Raw genomic sequence first — 20,179 nt, forward strand, 5'->3', positions numbered from 1 at the left:
ATCGTAAAGATATTTTCATATTTACGTCAGTGACGGAGACAGTAGCCTCTAGGAGCCAATAAATCTGTCTTAGCAGCCATAATTACATGGCGGTATAATGCGTTAACCGCGGAATTATAATGTACGTATAGAGAATATTTGCATAGCTGGAAGTTCGTTTGAAAGTAAATTGAGCAATAAATTGACGGTAACAAGATGGTTAGAGTTCGAGGATGTTACTACGAGATTCGCGTGAAATCGAGAGCTGACGAAAATGCGCCGGTATATATGCTCGAATGCACGCCTATCTGGGGAGATCTCTCGGCGTTTCGGAAGCGCTGACGGAGCCATGCTTTCTAACTTTTGCCTTGTAAATCGCGCTCCATCGGAAGACGTGTGCGAACCGATAATATCTGGTCGTCCCCGTTAACGTGAACGGTGAAAACGGATCCGCCTCTTTTATCTTATCTTTTCGTTAGGATTCCATTGATTAAGATAAGAAAAAAATATAAACCAATGCTTCATTGGATATTTTGGTTAACCATTAAGGTGTATACTGTTACCACCAAACTGCTACTACTATTGCTACCACTGCTACTATCAAATGTCCTAAATAAATATAAGCATCACCAAATGTTATTCTAACTTTAAGATCGTAGTGTACAAAAGTGGACGATACAAAAGGCAAATACTACTACATATTAACATTTTTGGTTAATTAATAATTGGCTTTTGTTTCTAAAAAAAAGCTTTTGAAATTAGCCTTATAGGAATTAAAAATGTAATACATTACAATCTTGTAATTATTCTTTCTATTACAAATAACAAGTTTTTCCCTAGAGATTAAAAAATTCAACAATTACACAAATACGTTTTTGCTTTAAAAAGAAACGACTTTAGAAGCACGTTTTTAGGAATTGAAAAGCCAGTGGAGTATAATTTTGTAATTTATTTAAAATTCTTTCTGTTGCAGGTAACAACTTTTCCCTTAAACATAAAATATTAATATTCCGGGAATTCTCGTGGGATCAGGATTGAGAAAGCAAACTCGTATGTACATGTGTTGACTATAATTAAGGTAGGAATGAATTTTATTCATTATGCGAGCGACGTGAAGCGTACATGCCTCCGTGGCGCTGCAATCATGCTCACAGTTGCGCAGGTCGTGTTGCATACATCACAGGGGCTCTTTCTTCACTTTTTACGATTTACTCTGTTTTCATTGCGTTCTTTTTATGGGGATTTATTTTATTTACGAATTAATCCGTATATATTTATATACATAAAATAGATAATTTAAAGAATATATATATGTATATTTTTTAAATTACAATATTTACATTAATTAGCGAAAGACAGTTGAATATATCCTAATGATTTAAGTCGGATATTAAATTGAATGCATCGGAATAAATTCTCGCTGATGATGCTCGAACTTTCCAAGATTCTCCGGACAGTTTAACAAACCAAATCCTTTCCTCTTTCATCGCGTTTCTCGAATCATGACGGACGCAAGAAACGATCCATAAAACTCGCGAACAGCTGTTCCTGTGTTTTATGCCGATTTTTATATTTCGATTTGGCATTCCTCAAATCGTTGCTTGTGCAATCGTCTTTCCTGTGGAATTTTCTGGAAACAAAAACTTTTCTTAATATAATTTTACTGGAATAATTCGATTCATGTATACTTTGTTTTTCAATGTTAATCGACGCGCTTCCACTTTCAGGACAATCACATTTTATTTTCCTAATAAAATATTGGTTTATTTTTTATTGTTTTAAAACTTGACCCAATTACGAAAAACACCATTTATATTATTATTATTGTTATCATTGTACATATTACTGCTTATTGCACTATATTCCTATAGTAGAATTTCTATTTTAATACTTTTTTTCTTTAAGATGTAGAATACGCTAACAACGTATATTTTTGTTATTTGACAAAAATTTTAATCATTTCAATTATTCCAAAAGTATTTCAATTAAAATTTAAATCTTCAAGCTAATCTCAAAATACTATTTCTATTTTCTAATATCGGACTAAACTTATACCACTTATACCACTATTTCTATACTGCTTTAGTAGCATTTTTATTTACTATTCTTATTCTTCTCTTTCCTTGTAATATTTACATTGCAATGTATGATGTATATTATGCATTATAAAATATATTTTTATTATTTTTCATTCAATAAAATTTTATTATAGTTATTTTAATTACTTGTATTGTAAAATAAAATAGAACAAAATCATAAGTATGTACTATTAGTAATGAATACGGTAATAGTATATGTGGCTCCACCAGTCGTAGGAAACCACATGCGCAGAAGCGCGTGCCAGACATGCGCAACCGCAACGAACAATCCGTTGCTTCGATTGTTTGCCTTTTGTAAGTAAGTACATAGTTCGTCCATCCTTTTCTCATTTTTCTCGATTGAATACTGCTTTTTCGTCTCTCCACAACAAAGAAAAGAATCAAATGGCAGGCTGTAACCAAGGTGTAGTGTTCAGAGCCGGCAGTATAGCAGCTGCCACCGGTGTTTTAGCACGCGACCGTTGCCAACGGTCGTTGTGCATCATGCGTAACCCTCATACGCACCCTCAGTATATTTTCAAACACGTTCGTGAATAGTGCCGTTCATGTGTCTGTGGAGAAATTTAACAAGGATGGGCTTAAAATTGCGACGTATCTTTAAAATATTTCGGTGAGTTAAATCGTAAATCTTATCTTACCCCAACTTTGATTTGTGTATAATAGTTCCTAGTAATCACAAGTTGTGTAAAAATCCTACGTGTTTTCTTGTAGACATAAACATTTATATAGGTTATGGTACCACAAATTGATTTTGTCCAGCACTAAATTTGCTATAATCGCTATATATGTGCAAATATGCAATTTTTTTTATTATAAATATGTATAATGGAATTCCTTAAATTATCTTTCAAATTTATTTAATTTCCAAAAATTTGTTTAAGTTAAGTATACAAATCATAATAATGAATAGTGAGTTTTCATTTATTTCGATACATAGAAAAATCCTTAAGTCATGTCTCGAGGTTTACCTTAATGTTAACAAATTTTAGGTTATTTTAATTTGGATTAGTATTTACACGAGTTAATTTTGCTTGTTTCATAACGAACAACCAATTTCATCAACAAAAAATACATCGACGATTTTACGAGCTGTTCATAAAACCTTGTTCCAGCTAGCCGATTGCATTTCTGTTCACCGTAGAATATTTACTACGTTACAATCGAGAGAAAGTCTTTTGTCAATGTGATCACGCAGTCGAGTTCAATTAGCTATTTCTTATTATGAATTCATTGTATTTATAACAACGAAGAATGCGAGTAATTAAAATGTAATTCCCACATTGAAAATCTTAATTCACTAGATTCACGTAAGAATTATTTCATACTGTATTACTGAATTAAATTAATTCATTTACGGAATCTGCGGTACCGTAATTCTAATTGAGAATCTCTCGATCTGTGGAGAACACGAAACTGTATACATAGAAAGCCGGTCACCGAACGGGAAAAAAGACAAGTCACATAACCAAGAGATATACCAGTGGAATCATTCTAATGTATTCTAATGTCGATTCTAAAGTTCCTTATTTACACTACGGCATACAAGTATCTTTAGACACTTTAATAGATTTGTAGCGACAGTGCATGGATGTCAATAAAATTTATAAATTAATTAAAGTGTATACTTAACTAATATTGCTACTTAAAACGAGCTTTATCGTATTACAATAATGAAATAATAATATAGATAATATATACGATTATTACAATCATTTATTACTCGTGATACTGTAATTAAATTACACTTTGGCAAAAATAAGCAAAGTATCTGGATACTTTTGATAATTGAATATATATTAAAAATAAATACATTTAGAAATTCATTATTATACATAGATAAATATCAAAAGTTTCATATAAATCGCATTTATATATAAACTCCTTATAAGGATTTGATGTCGTGTAATGTAATGTTTCTTACAAATTTTTCCTACAATAGATGAGACGTTATACGGAAAAATATTGAAACCGAAGTAAATAAAATATTATATATCACAACGCAAAATAATTGTAAGATACATACTAGGAAAAGTTTCATATAGATTACATTTACGATATACATCCTTTATGAGGACATTTTCATCGTTGGTCATAATAATCTTCAAAAAATTTTGCAATCGCCAACACCTGATCTAATTTTTAAAATACTCCTTGGCCATAAGAAACAATCATTCGTTTATATCTAATGCATAATAGCAATTTCAAATTTTAAGATAATCGCAGAAAATTTTACGTTCCCGAATTTACACAAAATCTCGAATTTCTTTTATGATATTTGGAGTGTTGGCGACACGGGCCGAGTAGCATGCGAGGGCGCCCGAACGAAAGTCGGAGAGGCTCGACGATGGGGCGCGAAAATTGCCGAAGCTACCCGCGCGAAAGCCGTTAGCTCTCGATCAGTCGTAGTCCGTCGATCGTTGAGTTTGGACCGTTAAACTTCTTCTTCCGGCGCGTGTACCCTTTATCGTGCTTTCATCTACTTATTGTTATCGTTGCTACAATTTTTACATCTCGAGAAGGACATTCGAAACGTTCCATTCGATCGGGCTCCTAAATAACAATAAATTATTGTCGTAAGTCGGGAATGTGATTGTTTGTCGGGGACCGGCATAAACGTTCTCGAATCTTTCTGTCAACCGTCAAAAGTGTTAGTGAGAGAAAGAAAATTGAATTCGTGAGATTCGTGACTGGAAAAGTGCGTCTTAGAAACTAGTGCAGAAGGTCACGTTCAATGGCTGTAGGAATGACAACAAGAAATTAATCATCCGGTGAGTCGATTATTTCCCGCCATTTCTTTAAAAATTCAAATGCTGTGAAGAATAAGTTCCCTCTTTTTTCGTATTTAAGAATTCTTTAAAAATTTTGAAGTTAGAATATCGAACATTATCGTTTGTATACCATAAGTAGACTACGTATTTTTATGCAAATTCATATTTTTAATATATTCATATTTTGTATATTGCACGAGTTCGCTTTAGAAGCAGTAAGTAATAAATATTGAAATTTATAAATTCATATTTTAGTAGTCTGTCATGAGTTGTCAAATGATAATAGAAATTATAATAAAAAATAGGTTACCAATTAAGTTGAGGTTCTTGTATGAAATGCAAGAAACGTTGAGTCATATACGTTATCATAACGGTCACTTTTGCGTTTTAATAGCCACGATGTAATTCTATAACACCATATTTTGTTCTTTTAACAAATTTTAACCCCTGACAAGAAGGTTCCAATCGATCATAGTAATACAGAATTGACAAAAAATTAATAAAAATATCGCGATTGCTTCAATGTAAAATGTAAAAATTAGATTGTTATATTTATATTTTTTTAGATTATAATTTTTAAAATTAGAGTAGTTTTGCGTTTGATCGAAAAATATTTAACGTTGAATGTTAAATAATTTTCTCGGGTAACAACACAGCTTGTGATAGTGAGATATAATTTTCTGTTCTGTACTGGAGGCAATTTTTCAAACATTTTCCCGTCTTATCAGCCCTTGTAAAACACAGACAATTAATTTCTTCAGCAAACATCGCAACTACTAATTGCTTCACTATTTCGTAGGATTCTTATCGTTGTGATAAAATTGTTACTGAAAAAGTTTGAACTAAGATCTCGAGATTTCTCGATAAATATCGCATAACGCAATTACACAATGCAAATATTGCGACGCTACAAAGTTATCCATTATGGTTTAAAAATTGTTTCTTATACGATCCGATAATTTATGTTCCTAGTAATTTTTTACCATGAGACCATCAATAATATTGTTTTTATCGATGAAATTTATGATTTCTCGTCGACAGTTAGTCATCTGAATTTTATTTTTCGTTTTCCTAAAATTTTTCGTCGTGCGACTACAGACTTTGCCGCGTTTGTCTTTTTAATTTTAAGGTTTTTAAAAATTCTTTTTGTTTTAAATCGGCAATAAAAAGTTGACTGTTTTGATTTATTCTCCATGATAAATACGTCGCGTTGTCGGGAAAATATGTTTCGGATCGTTTACCTGCTCTCGATTCGTTTTCGAGATTTCGTAAATCTCGCGATAACTAAACACTCGTACAAACTTGCCACGTATACTTATCACGCATTATTGTGTAAAATCCAATAACAATTCCTGGTAATACCTGCAATTTGTATACTGAAAATAATACACCATATTGTAAAATCGAATTAACGAAAAGAAAAGAAAGGAAGCAAGGTTAGGTTATGTTAGTAACGCGCTCAATAACAATTCGGGTAATAATTTCAATTAACATTCCATGTTAGATAAAATTGAATTAAAGAATAGAAATGAAAGAAAACTAGATCAGAGTATGTTAGCGATTTTTCCCCGAAATAGTAATTTTCCCGCAACTGACTTCTGTAAATGGAAAAGTAGAAGCACATGCTTAGTTCAAACAGTAGGTAAATGTTGGCAAATTTTGTTGAAAGAGCCGGCAGTTAAATAGAGAGCGTCGGCCGTCGGCTGTTTGCACGGCTTAGCTCATGTTTGAGGTTTCCCTTTTAGTATTTCTGGTTTCCCGATGCTATAAACGTCACGAATCCCGTGTTTGTACAAGAATCAATCACAGGTGGTCTTTTGACAGCCGTGTGTTTGTTACGTAAAACCAGGAGTAAAAGAAATGAAACGTTTCGCAATGAGTTTATTCGTAAAATAAAAGGAGAAAGATTCCAATTGTATTTTTAAATAACTTATGTATTCCTAAATCTCGAGTCGAGATTATTTTCTGAATTATTTATTCGACAAGTTTAATCGATACGACGAAACGAATTTGTCGTAGGTTCGTGAAAAGAAATTTTTGAACTTCAAACTAGTGGAATAAAATCCATAGATTATGAAAATGCTATGAAATAAATAAAGCTACAAATTTTGACTATTGTTTAATTAATATAATATAAAATTCGACATATAGAACTAAACTTAATATTATGTATCTATTTCCTTTAATCTAACATATATAAACAATAAATTATAATACCAATAGTTAGTAACAATTTACGCTATAACTTGAGAGTTTATATGACTCACATGTAATCATTACAAGATGGCAGAAACGTGTTTTAAAGGTTACAAAAATTTTCGATAACGATATAAAATAATCGGAGACAAAGCGTATCAAGATACGACGTATATATTTCGAGAGTGTGACTGAACGTATATAATTTCGAACGTATGTAAACAGTCTGTTTATGACCTCTCTACCATCAATATTGTCCTTCTTTCTCTAAACACAATCTTCTTCTCTTTACATTGTTTTCTTTTCTCATCTCATTTTCTTAGAATTCGATCGAACACAAGCATTTGTCACGTTCAAACCGTGACACGCCCATGTTACGTGTAAAAATTATTCTTTACGATTGCTGCTGGATAATCCGTTAGATGGCAAAGTTTATAACCGACCATTTGCCTGACGACCGGAATAAAATAGTCGAATGGCCCTAGGCGCGTTTACCTGTCCGCCATGTTGAATTTTATATTTCGAACGCATCTTAACGCGTCCAACACGAAGTCAATACATACATATGTATATCGAAGAGAAGGAAATTTTCGATATATTTATTAGCGTTGTTATTTCCTTTCTAGCGTTCTAGTCATTTTTAAGCAGATAAAAGTAAAAAAAGACGCTTTCCAATTTCTTTTAATATGAAATGTAGAAATCGTAGTTACGAATGCTTTAATATTATGGTCAGTTTCGAACATCACTTTCACATTAAGAATTAAATGTTTAAAACATTAAGAGTCTAGGTTGCGTTAACGCAACATATAGTTGCAACGTTATTCAATCAGTTTATGTTATCTAATTCTGTTTTTTCAACGTTATAGGTACGAAAGGGAATTCCAAGGATTAGCTTACATTTTTTCTCATTAGCATTTCTTCTATATAGACTCTATGATTGTATGAAATCTAAAGAAACGAAGATATTCGTGACACGAATGATAACCATTGCTTGGCCCTTAGCGAGTTAATCCCTATACTTATTTTTGTAATCGACTGATTATTTTAACCGCAGATTAACGTTAATAATATTTTATCTTACCAAGATATGTTCAAAGCTTTGTTAGCTGTTTCCTGTTTACGATTAAAATTTGCAAATCTTGCTACAATTCCAAATACATATATATATATATCTCAACGAATCTGTGCAACGCTTGAATAACTTTCCTTGATAATTAATCAGGTCGTTAATGGCGTAATTGTTAGATATTAAATACGTTATGCAAGGAGATACATGACGTCGCTAATTTCATAATTGAATAAGCATACCAACAACGTTGATATCAGTTGGCTATCAGTTAGTGTAACTTCGAGTCGCTATCTTATCTAGTTTAGGCTGTACGTGCATGTCGAATTGTATGTTTTCATCACGTTCATTCATCTTTTTATATTGTTTCTTGCTTCTATTGGTCTCGCAACACGTAGGGTATTGCAGATGCACGGACACTTTCGCTGTCGGTCGAGTTTTTGCCTCTCGGATGTGTACGCGTACGTGCATGTGTATGTGAGCAAATATCCTGGCCTTGATTTGAAAATCTGGGCCGCGTTGCACCTCGTATCGATGCCGTAATCAGGCAGTGTACAATGACTGGTTGCATACGCTTATCTTTCACCTTTTTCTGCCCATTGAAAGCCAATTTACTTTGTCCTGTGTGTATGATCGTTGACGAACCACCTGTGTACTATGTACCTCAGATTGTGTACAGCGGCCATGATAGATGAGGATATTTTAAATTAATGTGATTTATAGGCTGTGGATTTTTATGCAATTTTTTTATAAATTTATACTGTGGATTTTTATGCAATTCGTGTGCAAATTTATGCTTTGTATTTCTTCACAATTTATATTTTTGCGAATACAATTAAAAAAACAGAATTTAAACATAGATTTGTTTCATCTTTTATTAGAAGTTATAATATAATGACTATTGTATTTTCTGTATTTTATTATTATATATTGTTGTTGTTGTTGTTATTATTATTATATACTATATTATTACATATTATTATACTTCTGTATATCATGCGCATTTTGGGTACTTTCAAAGCTTCAGATTTCAAAGAAATGTGCAAAAATCCGCAGTTTAGAGGTTGTTCTATGGACTGGAATATCTGCTGATTCAAATGGATATTTAAAGAATAGTATTTTGTAACAAAGATATATTTGGAATTAATGCCTAATAAAAGATTGAAGTCATCGATTTGGTTGAAATTAATTCTCAGTAAAAAGAATCGAAGTCGTCAATTTAGTTGAAACTAATTCTCAATAAAAGGGAACATTAAAATATTAAAAATCGGTGCAAGATGCGTACACCTTACTCTTTGATGTAAAATAAAAGCGTCCTTGAAAAATGAGAAAGAACAGTACGAACAGGTGGCAGACCACAAGTGTAATGACTAATTCACGGTCTATGTTTAGATAAGGGCCGGGTGCCAAGGTCATCGACTCCTGAAATTGCTAGTTTCGCTTCATAATCATAGACTGATACGCGAGAGAAAGTCGTGAGTGATTAAAAAAAAAAAAAAGAAAAAAGTACTATTTCTTGGCTAAAAGGTATTCGCTTGCCGCTACGCGATTGTTTAATAGCTATGTTCATTCAAAAACTGGTTTATCAATTATCTGCGGAATAATGAACGGCCTGGCATAGGAAATTGAGAAACCCGAAAACAGGAAACGGGTTAAGGAAAGGAAAGTTCGGCAAGAAATTATAATTGTTATATATATATATGTATATATACTGAAAGCCTTGAATACTTTGCAAACGTCTGTTTTCTCCAACAATGAGAGACCTTGATCTTATATGGATGGAAGAAAAACTGAAAAATTTCGACGAGGTGCTGTTAAATAGCTCGATTCAATTTAAATTCCGATTTACTTGTGGAAACACGGTAATTAAATTAGTAATTGGAGATCCAACGCGAAACATTATTTGTGTCGTTAATTATACATTAATGACCGGCATGATTGATAACCTATTAGGTTGGCTAACGATTTACTCTGAAATTACATTGAATATTTCTCTGGTCGTAATTTTCGTTCGTGGAAATAATTTCTTGTTTGAAGACAGTCCTTCCAAGGCCTTAATTATCAAAGAAAGATGCTTAAACTTTTGTACGACTCGGATAAGACCGAAGGATAGCTTGATATTTGGTTTCAATTATTTTCGTGGATAATTTATACTTTGAGCTTGATGGGAAACCTAATTGGTCGAAATTGATTAACATACATCTAATTGGATAAATTTTGAAAATTGTAGCAAGAACAAGATTGTCATTGCAGAATGGTAGCATAAGATTTCTTCGCATGGAATCACCTAATTATCGATTGCATCACAGTTATCGGGGCACCCTGTATATAGAAGGCAAGAAATTGCTACAGTAGGAGGTAATAATCGCTCGGTATGTAAGAGGTACTGTTATGACTGTAGATTCAGCGAGTGTGTCGTGGAATTTGCATGATTTCCGATTATCGGTTCTCCAGGCAGACGCGAAAAAAAGAAAATGGCGCGACGAAGAGGATGAAACGGGAAACAGTAACTGCACAGGGTTCAGGCTCACGTAGACCGCGACGAAATACACGTTACAGTTGGCAAACAATGTATTACGTAGGCGATTTCAGTCAGTGAAACTTCTTTTCCGTAATTCTGTTCTTCATATGAATAATTTCTGTGCCTTTCTGTACGTCAATAACAGTTCGAGATTCTTTCCCTTGTAATTTTTATATCGGAATATTTATATCTTCCTTAAAGAGCAGTGGCATTACCAACGAGAATTACGTAAAATAATTTAAATTATAATTGTGTATGAATAGAAAGTTTTGAATCTTTCGAATAAGATTTCAACTCAATATTTAGGGAACTAGGGAAATTTAGAATTTAGAGATTATCTTTCGAATTTTCTTTTGTCCTCCACTGTACTTCCTTACGAAAAGTAGAATTTATAAAGTGAGGAATTATGAATTTTTTGTATATTCAGTTATTAGAAGAGAGACGAAATTGGAACTAAGTATTTGAGAAATTACAATCAATTAAAGTTTAAAGAATAGAAGAATTTTGAACTTTCAAAGTCACATCTGGAAGCTTCCGATTAGCAATTATTTCCGGTGCGATCTGGAGGGTCAAAGAAAGTCACTCGTGGCTTTATTACGCGAACGAAGGACCCATGTTTGGTAAAACTGGTCGTAATAAGAGACATGGGATTTTTATGACGCGTTCCATTCGAGGGAACAGGTCAGTATCATGTTTCACGATTTTTCGTTTCTTTTACATCTTACATACGTAGCCATTTTGTTTGGAAATAAATTGCTGAAGATTAAAAAAAAAGAAAAAAACGAAACATCGTGAAAGTACTTACGCTCTGTTATTCATCGTTGTCGAACAAAACGTAAAAGTGGAAAGAGAAAATCCTTGAACATGAACGGGAATAAACTATGAATCTTGCGGTACATCGGGGTACAGTTTAGTCTCAGTTTCATGCGTGACGACCTAACACATATCAATAATACACGTCGTCTATTTCTGTTGTATCAGGAAACAGGAAATATAAAAATACAAAATGTGAAAGGATTTAATAGATGAAGTTAGTTGTAGAAAATTGTCACTCCTAGCTTCGTGGATAATTATCGTCGCATGTATTTATCGTTTATCTAGAACTCTAAAACTTACTACCTTTTCGAACCTATCTACGAAACAGTTGCTTTTACAATGCCAAAATCACTTCCATTTACAATTTTAAAACGAAATCCTCGATAATTATTGCATATACAATCGTAGAATGCGAATATTGTGACGTTACAAATTGAAAACAAATTATAATTGGAAAATTCTTCTTTGTACATAATAACATAAATCGGTTAGTAATATTAATCAGCGAAATTTATCTAATCTAAATATCTAAATATCTAATCTCTCGAAACAAACTTTGTATAACCTCAAAAATCTTCTTCCTATATACAGAATTCTTTCGAAAATACGACTCTACGAATCTTAGGTTGGCAACCACGATTTATGCAGAAACGCACGATTAAGTAATACGTTTGTTTCTGAACCGTTTACGTAAGAACGAAGGGGGAGAGAGAGAGAGAGAGAGAGAGAAGGTGCGCAATTCACGTGACTCCATGTTCGCGCATGCGTGTAGCAGCATTGTAGGAGACATACCTATGTCGAGTGAAAAAGCAAGAAAGAGATAGCGGTTTTCGGCTCGGTTTTCCTCCATTTTGTCAAGGTCGCGGGTATCGGTCGTCACATGAGTGCATTTTGCATGCGACGCAAAGCAGACGTGTAGGATGCACCGTTATTCGGCCTGAGACGCTGATCCAGCGATAGCTATACATATAAATGCACAAGTCGATCTCTCTGCCTCCATACAGATCGTTTGCCATCCTCTCGAGCGATGTTTGTAACTGGCGATGTTAATTCGAATAGATAACACGTGTACAATTATACATTGTGTGTCGCCTGCGTATGTTTATACACATACAAATGAAACCTAAATACAGAGACATATATGTTTCACATTCTAAATATAACAATGAATATTTTAGATGCTTCGTGTATTTTCCTGTATTGCGTGCGACTTATATATTTTTCTATACTTAAATCTCTCATAAATACACGGATATTCGTTTTGTTATGAGAGGAGAATAAAAGAAGAACAGGGGATACGAAATTTAACGATTTTATAGTATATAGGGTATTTTGTTGCTAGGAAACATATATATAATATAAATAGGAATATATATATATTATAAATAATATAACAAATAGTATTCAAGGCTGGAGAGGTTTGAGAAGCTAAAACCAAGAAATCAAAGAGACTAGAGATCAGTTCCTGATGAACAGTTTGAAGAACCTAGAACTAGCAAAGATCGTGGCTCTTACAAAGTCACGAACTCGACATTGGTCGAGGGGGATAGAGAAACATCTATAACACTAGATAGAGGAGCGGATCAATCGACGATCCATAGATAGACGCATCGATCATCGATCCTTATCCAAGCATATCGCACTTTTATTATGTGTATCGGTGATTCTAGGGCCGATGATCGTTGCGGAGGATCTTGGATACGCGATTCTCTCGTCCTTGATTGAAAATCCATGTAAGAAATGTAGAAAAATTGAGCCGGTTAATGGAACACGTTCCAAGGAGCTTCGAGTTGGATAGAGTTGCTTGTTGGTCGGTATTGGACGTGATTCGATAGAGAAATAATATCACGTACAATAGTCTGAGGCGTTGGAAAAAGTTTGACGCGTCTAGGGAGGAATGCGGATGAGCCTAGGGAAAATTTTCATAACTCTGCATTAGGATAAATAGAACTTTAATTTGAGAAGATAAAAATTGTAATATGAAATAAAAAGGTTCGTTAAAAAGCGATTTTATATTTCCTTTTGAATTTTAAAGGAGATTCCCCTCTTTCCAATATTGCATTACTAAATTCCTTAGAATCTCCGTTATAGTTAAAATGCTACCTTCTAGCTAGCTTCTCATTGGCGTGGTAAAAATCAGATTACTGATAAGTAAATAATAAATCAAGAATTAATTAGTAAAGGTCTTTGCCAGTAATTATCCTTGCACTGTAAGAGTATCAGACACCTAACAAGGAGTAAATTCTAGTGGACATTTTTGTAAAAAAAAGAACGAATAACATGTAGATTTCCTTTTCGAGATCTGTATAATTGTATATATGCCTATATATTCTACCAACGTCGCGTAGACCAATTAATTAATAAATGTATTTATTTGATTCCAAAATATAGATTCTAAGGAGTTTAGATATACATGGATATAGGGATTCTTGGAAAGAGGGAATCACTCTCAAAATTGAAAACAAAATTCCGACAATTCCAATCACACAAAAACACTATTACTCTAAGGGGAAATTTAAAGAACTAGGAACATCTACATTAATACGTGCACACAGAACGATTTAATATTGAAGAATTGAAGATTTATTATTAAAGATATCGAAAGTATCAGAGAAGCGCAAACAAACAACTCGGACTAAATAATGTCAATAAAGGAAGAGGTAGAAATTAGGTGAACCGAAACGCAATAGTGAGAAGGAAGCCAGGTTGAAAATAGCTGGCGATTGTGTAACTGTAAAACGCAAGCCGCAAGAGTTCAGCTTTTTTTTTGGTCAGATCGTCTTGACGGAGTCTAGTCGCCTAGAAAGGATACGCTGTTGACTGGTTCAATACTTTCCACGTTAGGATTACATTTCTTAGCTATAGGCATACCAAAGTTCGTTTGAACAGTCCTCTTCTTTCCTATCCTTCTACATAACCTCACAAAAAGACTATCCTTCGATCCTTCGACCACTTAATCTCTTTTCTTCTGTTATACTGATTTCCTATCTGGAATAAGTATGTATTTGTTATATAAGACACATATGAGATAATGTTCGGAATATTTATAACCTTGCCAATGTTTTTTTTTTTTGTCTTGAATTCTATTTATACAACTATGTCGAGATTATGAATCTTTATGAATATAACCTATTTCGTAAACATAACCTAGCCCAAATACAATTTTGTAAATATTTTACTAGACAGTATTTTACTACACTGCGCATGTTTCTGAACATAACCTAGCCCAACTAAATTCTATAAATATTACAAGTATTTTGCTTCAAATATTCTATATACTTTCTCATTTGTGTATCTGTGAGTTCCTCTCGAAGATAAATTATCGATATCGAATTAAAGAGGCTTTAATCTCATTTTCTCACATGCCCATTAAAGGCATTTAAATGCATGCCCATCTAAAGGCCCCTTCAATTAAAACCAGCGATAGTTTATCACTGAATGGAAAGTTTGTAACAACGTTGAGCTCCTCTATTGTCCAATATCATATCGTCGTTATCTTTGTGAAATAAAAAGCACACCGCTATTCATTTCACGTCGAACGTCTCGAGATAAACGATAACGTTACACGTTATATGCACTTGTGTCCCCTATTGTTTTGACAGTGTTGTGTCAAGCCTCTTCTCTAATCGTCTATAATTACATACTAGGTAGCGTTTTATTTTACAAATTTGTAATTGTTCGGATAAGCATCAAGTGAGTATGGACTATTCTTAAAACGGAACTCTCGACAAGTGTAATTTCCTTCACTGAAGAATAAAACGAGAGACTAGTCTGAGAATTTACATACCGTGTACTTTTATAGTTGTACAACGTTGTTACGTATATACCAGGTGGACGATTTGTGGCGCTTTTTTCATCAATTTTCAAACTCGATTTTCTCTTAAACTAAGACTGAAACGAGCAAACTTTATTCCATATTTTGTTTTTATTTTGTTGATAAGGGATCGTGTTTTTCGGTCGCACCCTGATAATTAGTAAATATAACTGCTGTATAACTGATAATGTATATAATTAATATATATGTATATGCATAACACTACAGTGTTTGTCTTCAATTTATTTCAATTGTACGAGTTGCTGCAGCCGCATTGAAATTCTCACAGCGAGGATTACAATGTATCTCTGATTACTATTCACGACGTCGGTTATCATACATTTTTTCTCCGAGTTGCCCCTTCTCATTCGGTGAAACGAGCAAATACAATAAAGATGAAACTATTACCAGCCGCGAGTAGATTTATTGCTCGAGATTGCATCTGCCTGTGCGACGTTTGAACAGTAATTAAGCGGTTTTTTAAGGTCGTCACTAGCGAAAATGATTGATAAGAATGTTAGATAGAAGAAATTATAGTGCTTTGTCTTCTCAACTTTTGCAATCCACTAGCATGTTGCCATTAATATGGTGTATTAATATAGAAACGTTTTGTAAAAGTCGCATTATGCAACAGTGTCTTAAAAAGAAGATATACAATTATTTAAAATAAGATTTAAAGGCTTACAGGCTGGCTAAATTTTCTCGTGGTAAGGTTTACACAAAGATCATGCTAGAAAGCTATAGTAAGTTTATTTTTCTTGACTTCCTGACTTTTATGTCACTTGGCGGCTAAGAAAGTAGTTTATCATGAGATCAATTATTTATAGAAATATGTCTTATACGTAAACGGCTCATTAGAAAATAATTGTTGCACAATTTTTAAGTCAAAATGTAAGAACGTAACCAGCTATAGACCATTCTTTGACAAGCAACCAGGATTTTGATTATAGAGGGTTAAAAGGTATTAAAAAGCTTGGTACATTACACGCATAGTGATTTCTTTTGAAGTTAGCAGTGATATTCCAAGCCTGAATGCATGAGATCATAGATACATGATGATTCTGAGATATGAACTCTTATGAATTCTAATATTGCTTCATCAAATTTAATTGTCTTCTGCAGTAATGTTTGGAGAAATTTAAATACTTGGGAAATTACTGATTAGAGATCATAATCCTCTAGCCTGAGGTCATATCGCTTCCTGTGGAGGCTTCTTCTTGCTCTGGAAACTGTGGGAAAGAGTATCCCTGAGAAACGTCTCCTACAAAGAATTAAGTATTCATTAAGAATTTAAGCTTACTTTTCTCCAATATACTTTCGACAATCATACTTACGATTAATTAAGAAATTCTTGAAAATTTTCATCACATGGATTACTCCTAGAAACATGAAACAGAGTTCGTTACTTTTCGTTTCAAATGAATAACAATATCAAATAGTTATTCCAGATGAAATAGCAAGTAAATTTATTTGAAGATGAAATTGCTTGCAAATCAATTCTAGAATCTTGGAAAATAAATTATTTCATCGTAATTCTTATCCTATGAAAATGTTCAGTTACAATGAGAGATTTATGAATCGAAGTATAATAAAAGATATTTACTTTTGTAATTGCAATATTTTCCTGTAATCGGAGAAGTTCAGTGGTATGAAATCATAAAAAAGATCATTACGACCAATTTGAGAACAATTTTTGAGTGATATGAGTGTGGTTTTATCTCCTGGGCAGAATTTCTCTTCCACGCTTTGGACCCAGGGTCCATCGTCAGTTCCGCTGAAAAAGAAGTGTCCGAATTTAAATCAGAGAGGCGTTCATTAAAATTCAGAGGAGATCAGGCCGGATGGCCGTCTCGTTAACTCGTTTCTCTCCTCCATCTTTCTTTCTTTTCTTTCCTTTTCTTTTCTTTTTTCTTTTTTTTTCTGGATCATGAATAATATTCTTTTCTGCTCCCCTGCAGTGACCTTAAATTCTCGTTGCATATTTTCTCGATTCATCGGGTGTAGGGAAATCGAATGTGAATCCTGCAGCTTTGTAATTGGGACGAGTTTCTCCCCGGGCGAACCGGAAGTTGCTGCGTCATTGGATTCAGATGTTCTGTTCGACTTAACCTATACGAACGATCTCTTTCTTCAACGATCATTTTCTTTTACGTAGTGCGAATATTGTAACGTACGCAGAGGCGAACATAACCTTAAAATTCTCATTCTAATCTCCATTTAGGTTAAGGTGTGTTGAGAAAAATATGAATTTTCACAAGTATCATAATTGTAGAAATTCAACGAAATTCTTCAAAATTATAGTGACAATGAGAAGTATAGTTTTATTAATCTTATAAAGATTAGGTAAGAACTTTTTTCTTTAAAGTAAAAGATATAAAAGTTGGATTATAGATGGAAAAACGCGTGATACATTTAAATTTCCCGCCAATCTTTGTATGTCTAACCTTATTGTTAGTCGCCATAGCGCCGAAGTTATTGAAGTGTGTAAATTGGTCGAAGATTTCTAATATTTCAAACTTTTGCTTAGATTTCGACCTAGAAACACGGCGAAATGGAAATACAGTTTTATGATACTGTCGCTAAAAAATCAAAGAATATCGTCACTAGAAGAGCAAAAAATGTTGCCTCTAGAAAATGAAAATAAAAAATTGTTGAAAGAAATACAGAATGTCGAGTTGGGCATAGGATTAAAAAGAACAAAGTCTGATATTTTTCAACGCCGTGAAACAAATTACTAAGATACGGTAGCGATTAAAAATCTTCACACAAAAAAGCTTAATTACATGCTTATCTGTGAAACGGTATACTGAATTTTATTCATCCGGCGAATGATACGCAATAAAATTAATTCGCAATCAGAGAAAGAAAATCTCGTCTGAAACAGCTTTCGTTGCGCCAATTTGCATCGCTTCTACAGCCTGTCTCATTCAGCTAATCGATCCTTAATAGTATAGCGACGCTGCGCATGGTTAGGGAAAAAGCGGCAAAAGCTGGTTTATCCCGAGCAACCCTATACACTAGCTTTCGTGTTATCGCTTTCTCGAGAAAAAACAGGCGAAAAAAGAAAAAAGAGAAGCTGCACGGCTGCGTATAAACACAACAGAGATGGCCTCTGTGACTTTGGTTGGTCTTGTTAAGAGCAGCTTTTAGCTTGTTCAATCGAGCTGAAACTTGGTATCGTTTCATAGAAACCAGGCGAAATTGAGAGACGTTTTGTACAAGTTTCTTGTGCCAACCATGAAATACTGATATTGCGTACAAAAGGAAATACTAGTTGTATAACGTGTGGGTAGATGTTTGTTGGATCTTTAATATTATTTTTCGATTAGGATGTTTTACTAGTACTAATTTACGAAGAAGAAGATCGCGTTACTTGTTAATATAAATTTAGCGTTACAGTTATTGCAAGAAGATAACGTAAATGGTAGGAAACTGCAAGGTAAACTTCAAAAATAGTATCTGCAATATTATTAGGTATATTTCTCCGCTGTTCCATCTATGCAGCCGATCAATGTGGCTTCTGAATGGCTTAATTATCCATCGCGTAATTTCCAAACGAAGAGCCCTAAATTTTTGGTTTTATTATCATAGTAATATACAGTAGAGTTTCCCTTATCAGAATTAACAGTCAGATAAAATTAATATATAATGTATAATGGAATCGTCGAATGATAGAATAATCACAATATCTCTCACATGAAATTTCATTTATTTAAATACAGGTTAAAATTAATCGACAGATTCTTTAAATATTTATGGGCCGCGTACCTTTTTGGCTGGCAAGTCGCGTAACTTTTTCAACGCAAGTAACTGCACAAAGTAACCTTCTTTTTCTACCTTTCTTTTTGTACCTCGAACCATGGAAACCGTTTCTCGAATGCCACGAATGCTTCGGCACGACAAGGCACCTCGCCATTACCACTTTCGTTTGCTCTTTCCACTTGTATAAAATCGTCATTATCGCAATGGAACTATCTCGTTACATCGGTATATTTGAGGTTCTTCTACCGTCGTCGATATACGAGGAATCTACGCGGTTCCGATAATTTTCAATATCGTCCTTTTATTTTTTCATGTCTCTGAGTGTAGCTTCTCCCACATCGTGTATTCTTCCTAATTCCATTGCACTTACAAACAACATCTTGCACGTTTTTTAATCATATTTTGTTTTCATAGTTAGAACATTAGTTCTGTCATATACATATACATATGCATTTAGCTATAAAAATATCAAAACATTGAGATACACGTAGATATGTACTGTTATTACTTTGGAGATTAAGTTTCACTTTTTTATTTTGTTTTGAGTTTCGTACTAGATGCTCCTAATAGGAATTCACTCAGCCGAATAAAGGAAAGAAAACACGGTGCACGAACACTGATACAATATTTATCTACGTTTTCGAAGCGGAAAGAGTCGTTCGTTACTGGAAGATATTATGTTCGAATAACAAAGCGCTCGAATGTCAGCACTAACCTTACCAGAGCCGGTCAAATGACCGCTTTCAAAATTTCATCTGGAATTCTACATTTATCGTTATTTCTTTTAACTTGAACTTCGTTTAACTTTAAATAAATTAATTGATAAAACTAATTTCATGAAAATTCTTACATTATTCAATTAATCAATTTCTGAATTTTTCAATTCCCTTTAAATATAAGAATTTACATAAGGTTAGGTAAACAAAAGAAATAACAATGAGCGTAGAATTTTCAAGTATTCGAACGATGGATATAGCTGCTGTATCTAATGAATCTATGGTAAAGTCTCGTTTCCACGAAGACCAAACATTCTCAAACGTCTTCTCGCTACCATCGTCGATACAAAACCTCTGGTTCCCCGTTTCCATTTGCATCCAGATTACTTTTTAGGCCTCGCTGTCCCCTGTTCGACCCACCTGGCCAACAATTATGGTTTTC

At 33.6% G+C, this 20,179-nt stretch overlaps 1 protein-coding gene and 1 long non-coding RNA gene across 6 annotated transcripts in view; one reads left to right on the forward strand and one right to left on the reverse strand.

Moving 5' to 3' along the window:
* Positions 1-20,179, forward strand: part of LOC100643472 (protein cordon-bleu) — a 103,311-nt gene that overhangs the window by 17,914 nt on the left and 65,218 nt on the right. Inside the window, exon 1 of one of the 5 annotated variants that reach the window (XM_012319734.3) lies at positions 2,617-2,688. The exons of 3 other annotated variants lie outside the window; for them this stretch is intronic. In XM_012319734.3, coding sequence (XP_012175124.2) covers positions 2,624-2,688 — 65 coding nt within the window. In that variant the 5' untranslated portion in view covers positions 2,617-2,623. Of the gene's footprint in view, positions 1-2,616; positions 2,689-4,474; positions 4,847-20,179 lie in introns of those variants that run through there. One more of the 5 variants, XM_012319735.3, reaches the window with a different exon arrangement.
* LOC125386581 lies at positions 15,246-18,935 on the reverse strand. The gene is made up of 3 exons (XR_007226879.1): positions 16,863-18,935; positions 16,594-16,638; positions 15,246-16,520 (listed from the first exon to the last, which is right to left on the reverse strand). It is a non-coding gene; the product is annotated as an uncharacterized LOC125386581 (long non-coding RNA).

The sequence above is a fragment of the Bombus terrestris genome, chromosome 16 (genome assembly GCF_910591885.1).
Source record: "Bombus terrestris chromosome 16, iyBomTerr1.2, whole genome shotgun sequence".
Taxonomy (NCBI): domain Eukaryota; kingdom Metazoa; phylum Arthropoda; class Insecta; order Hymenoptera; family Apidae; genus Bombus; species Bombus terrestris.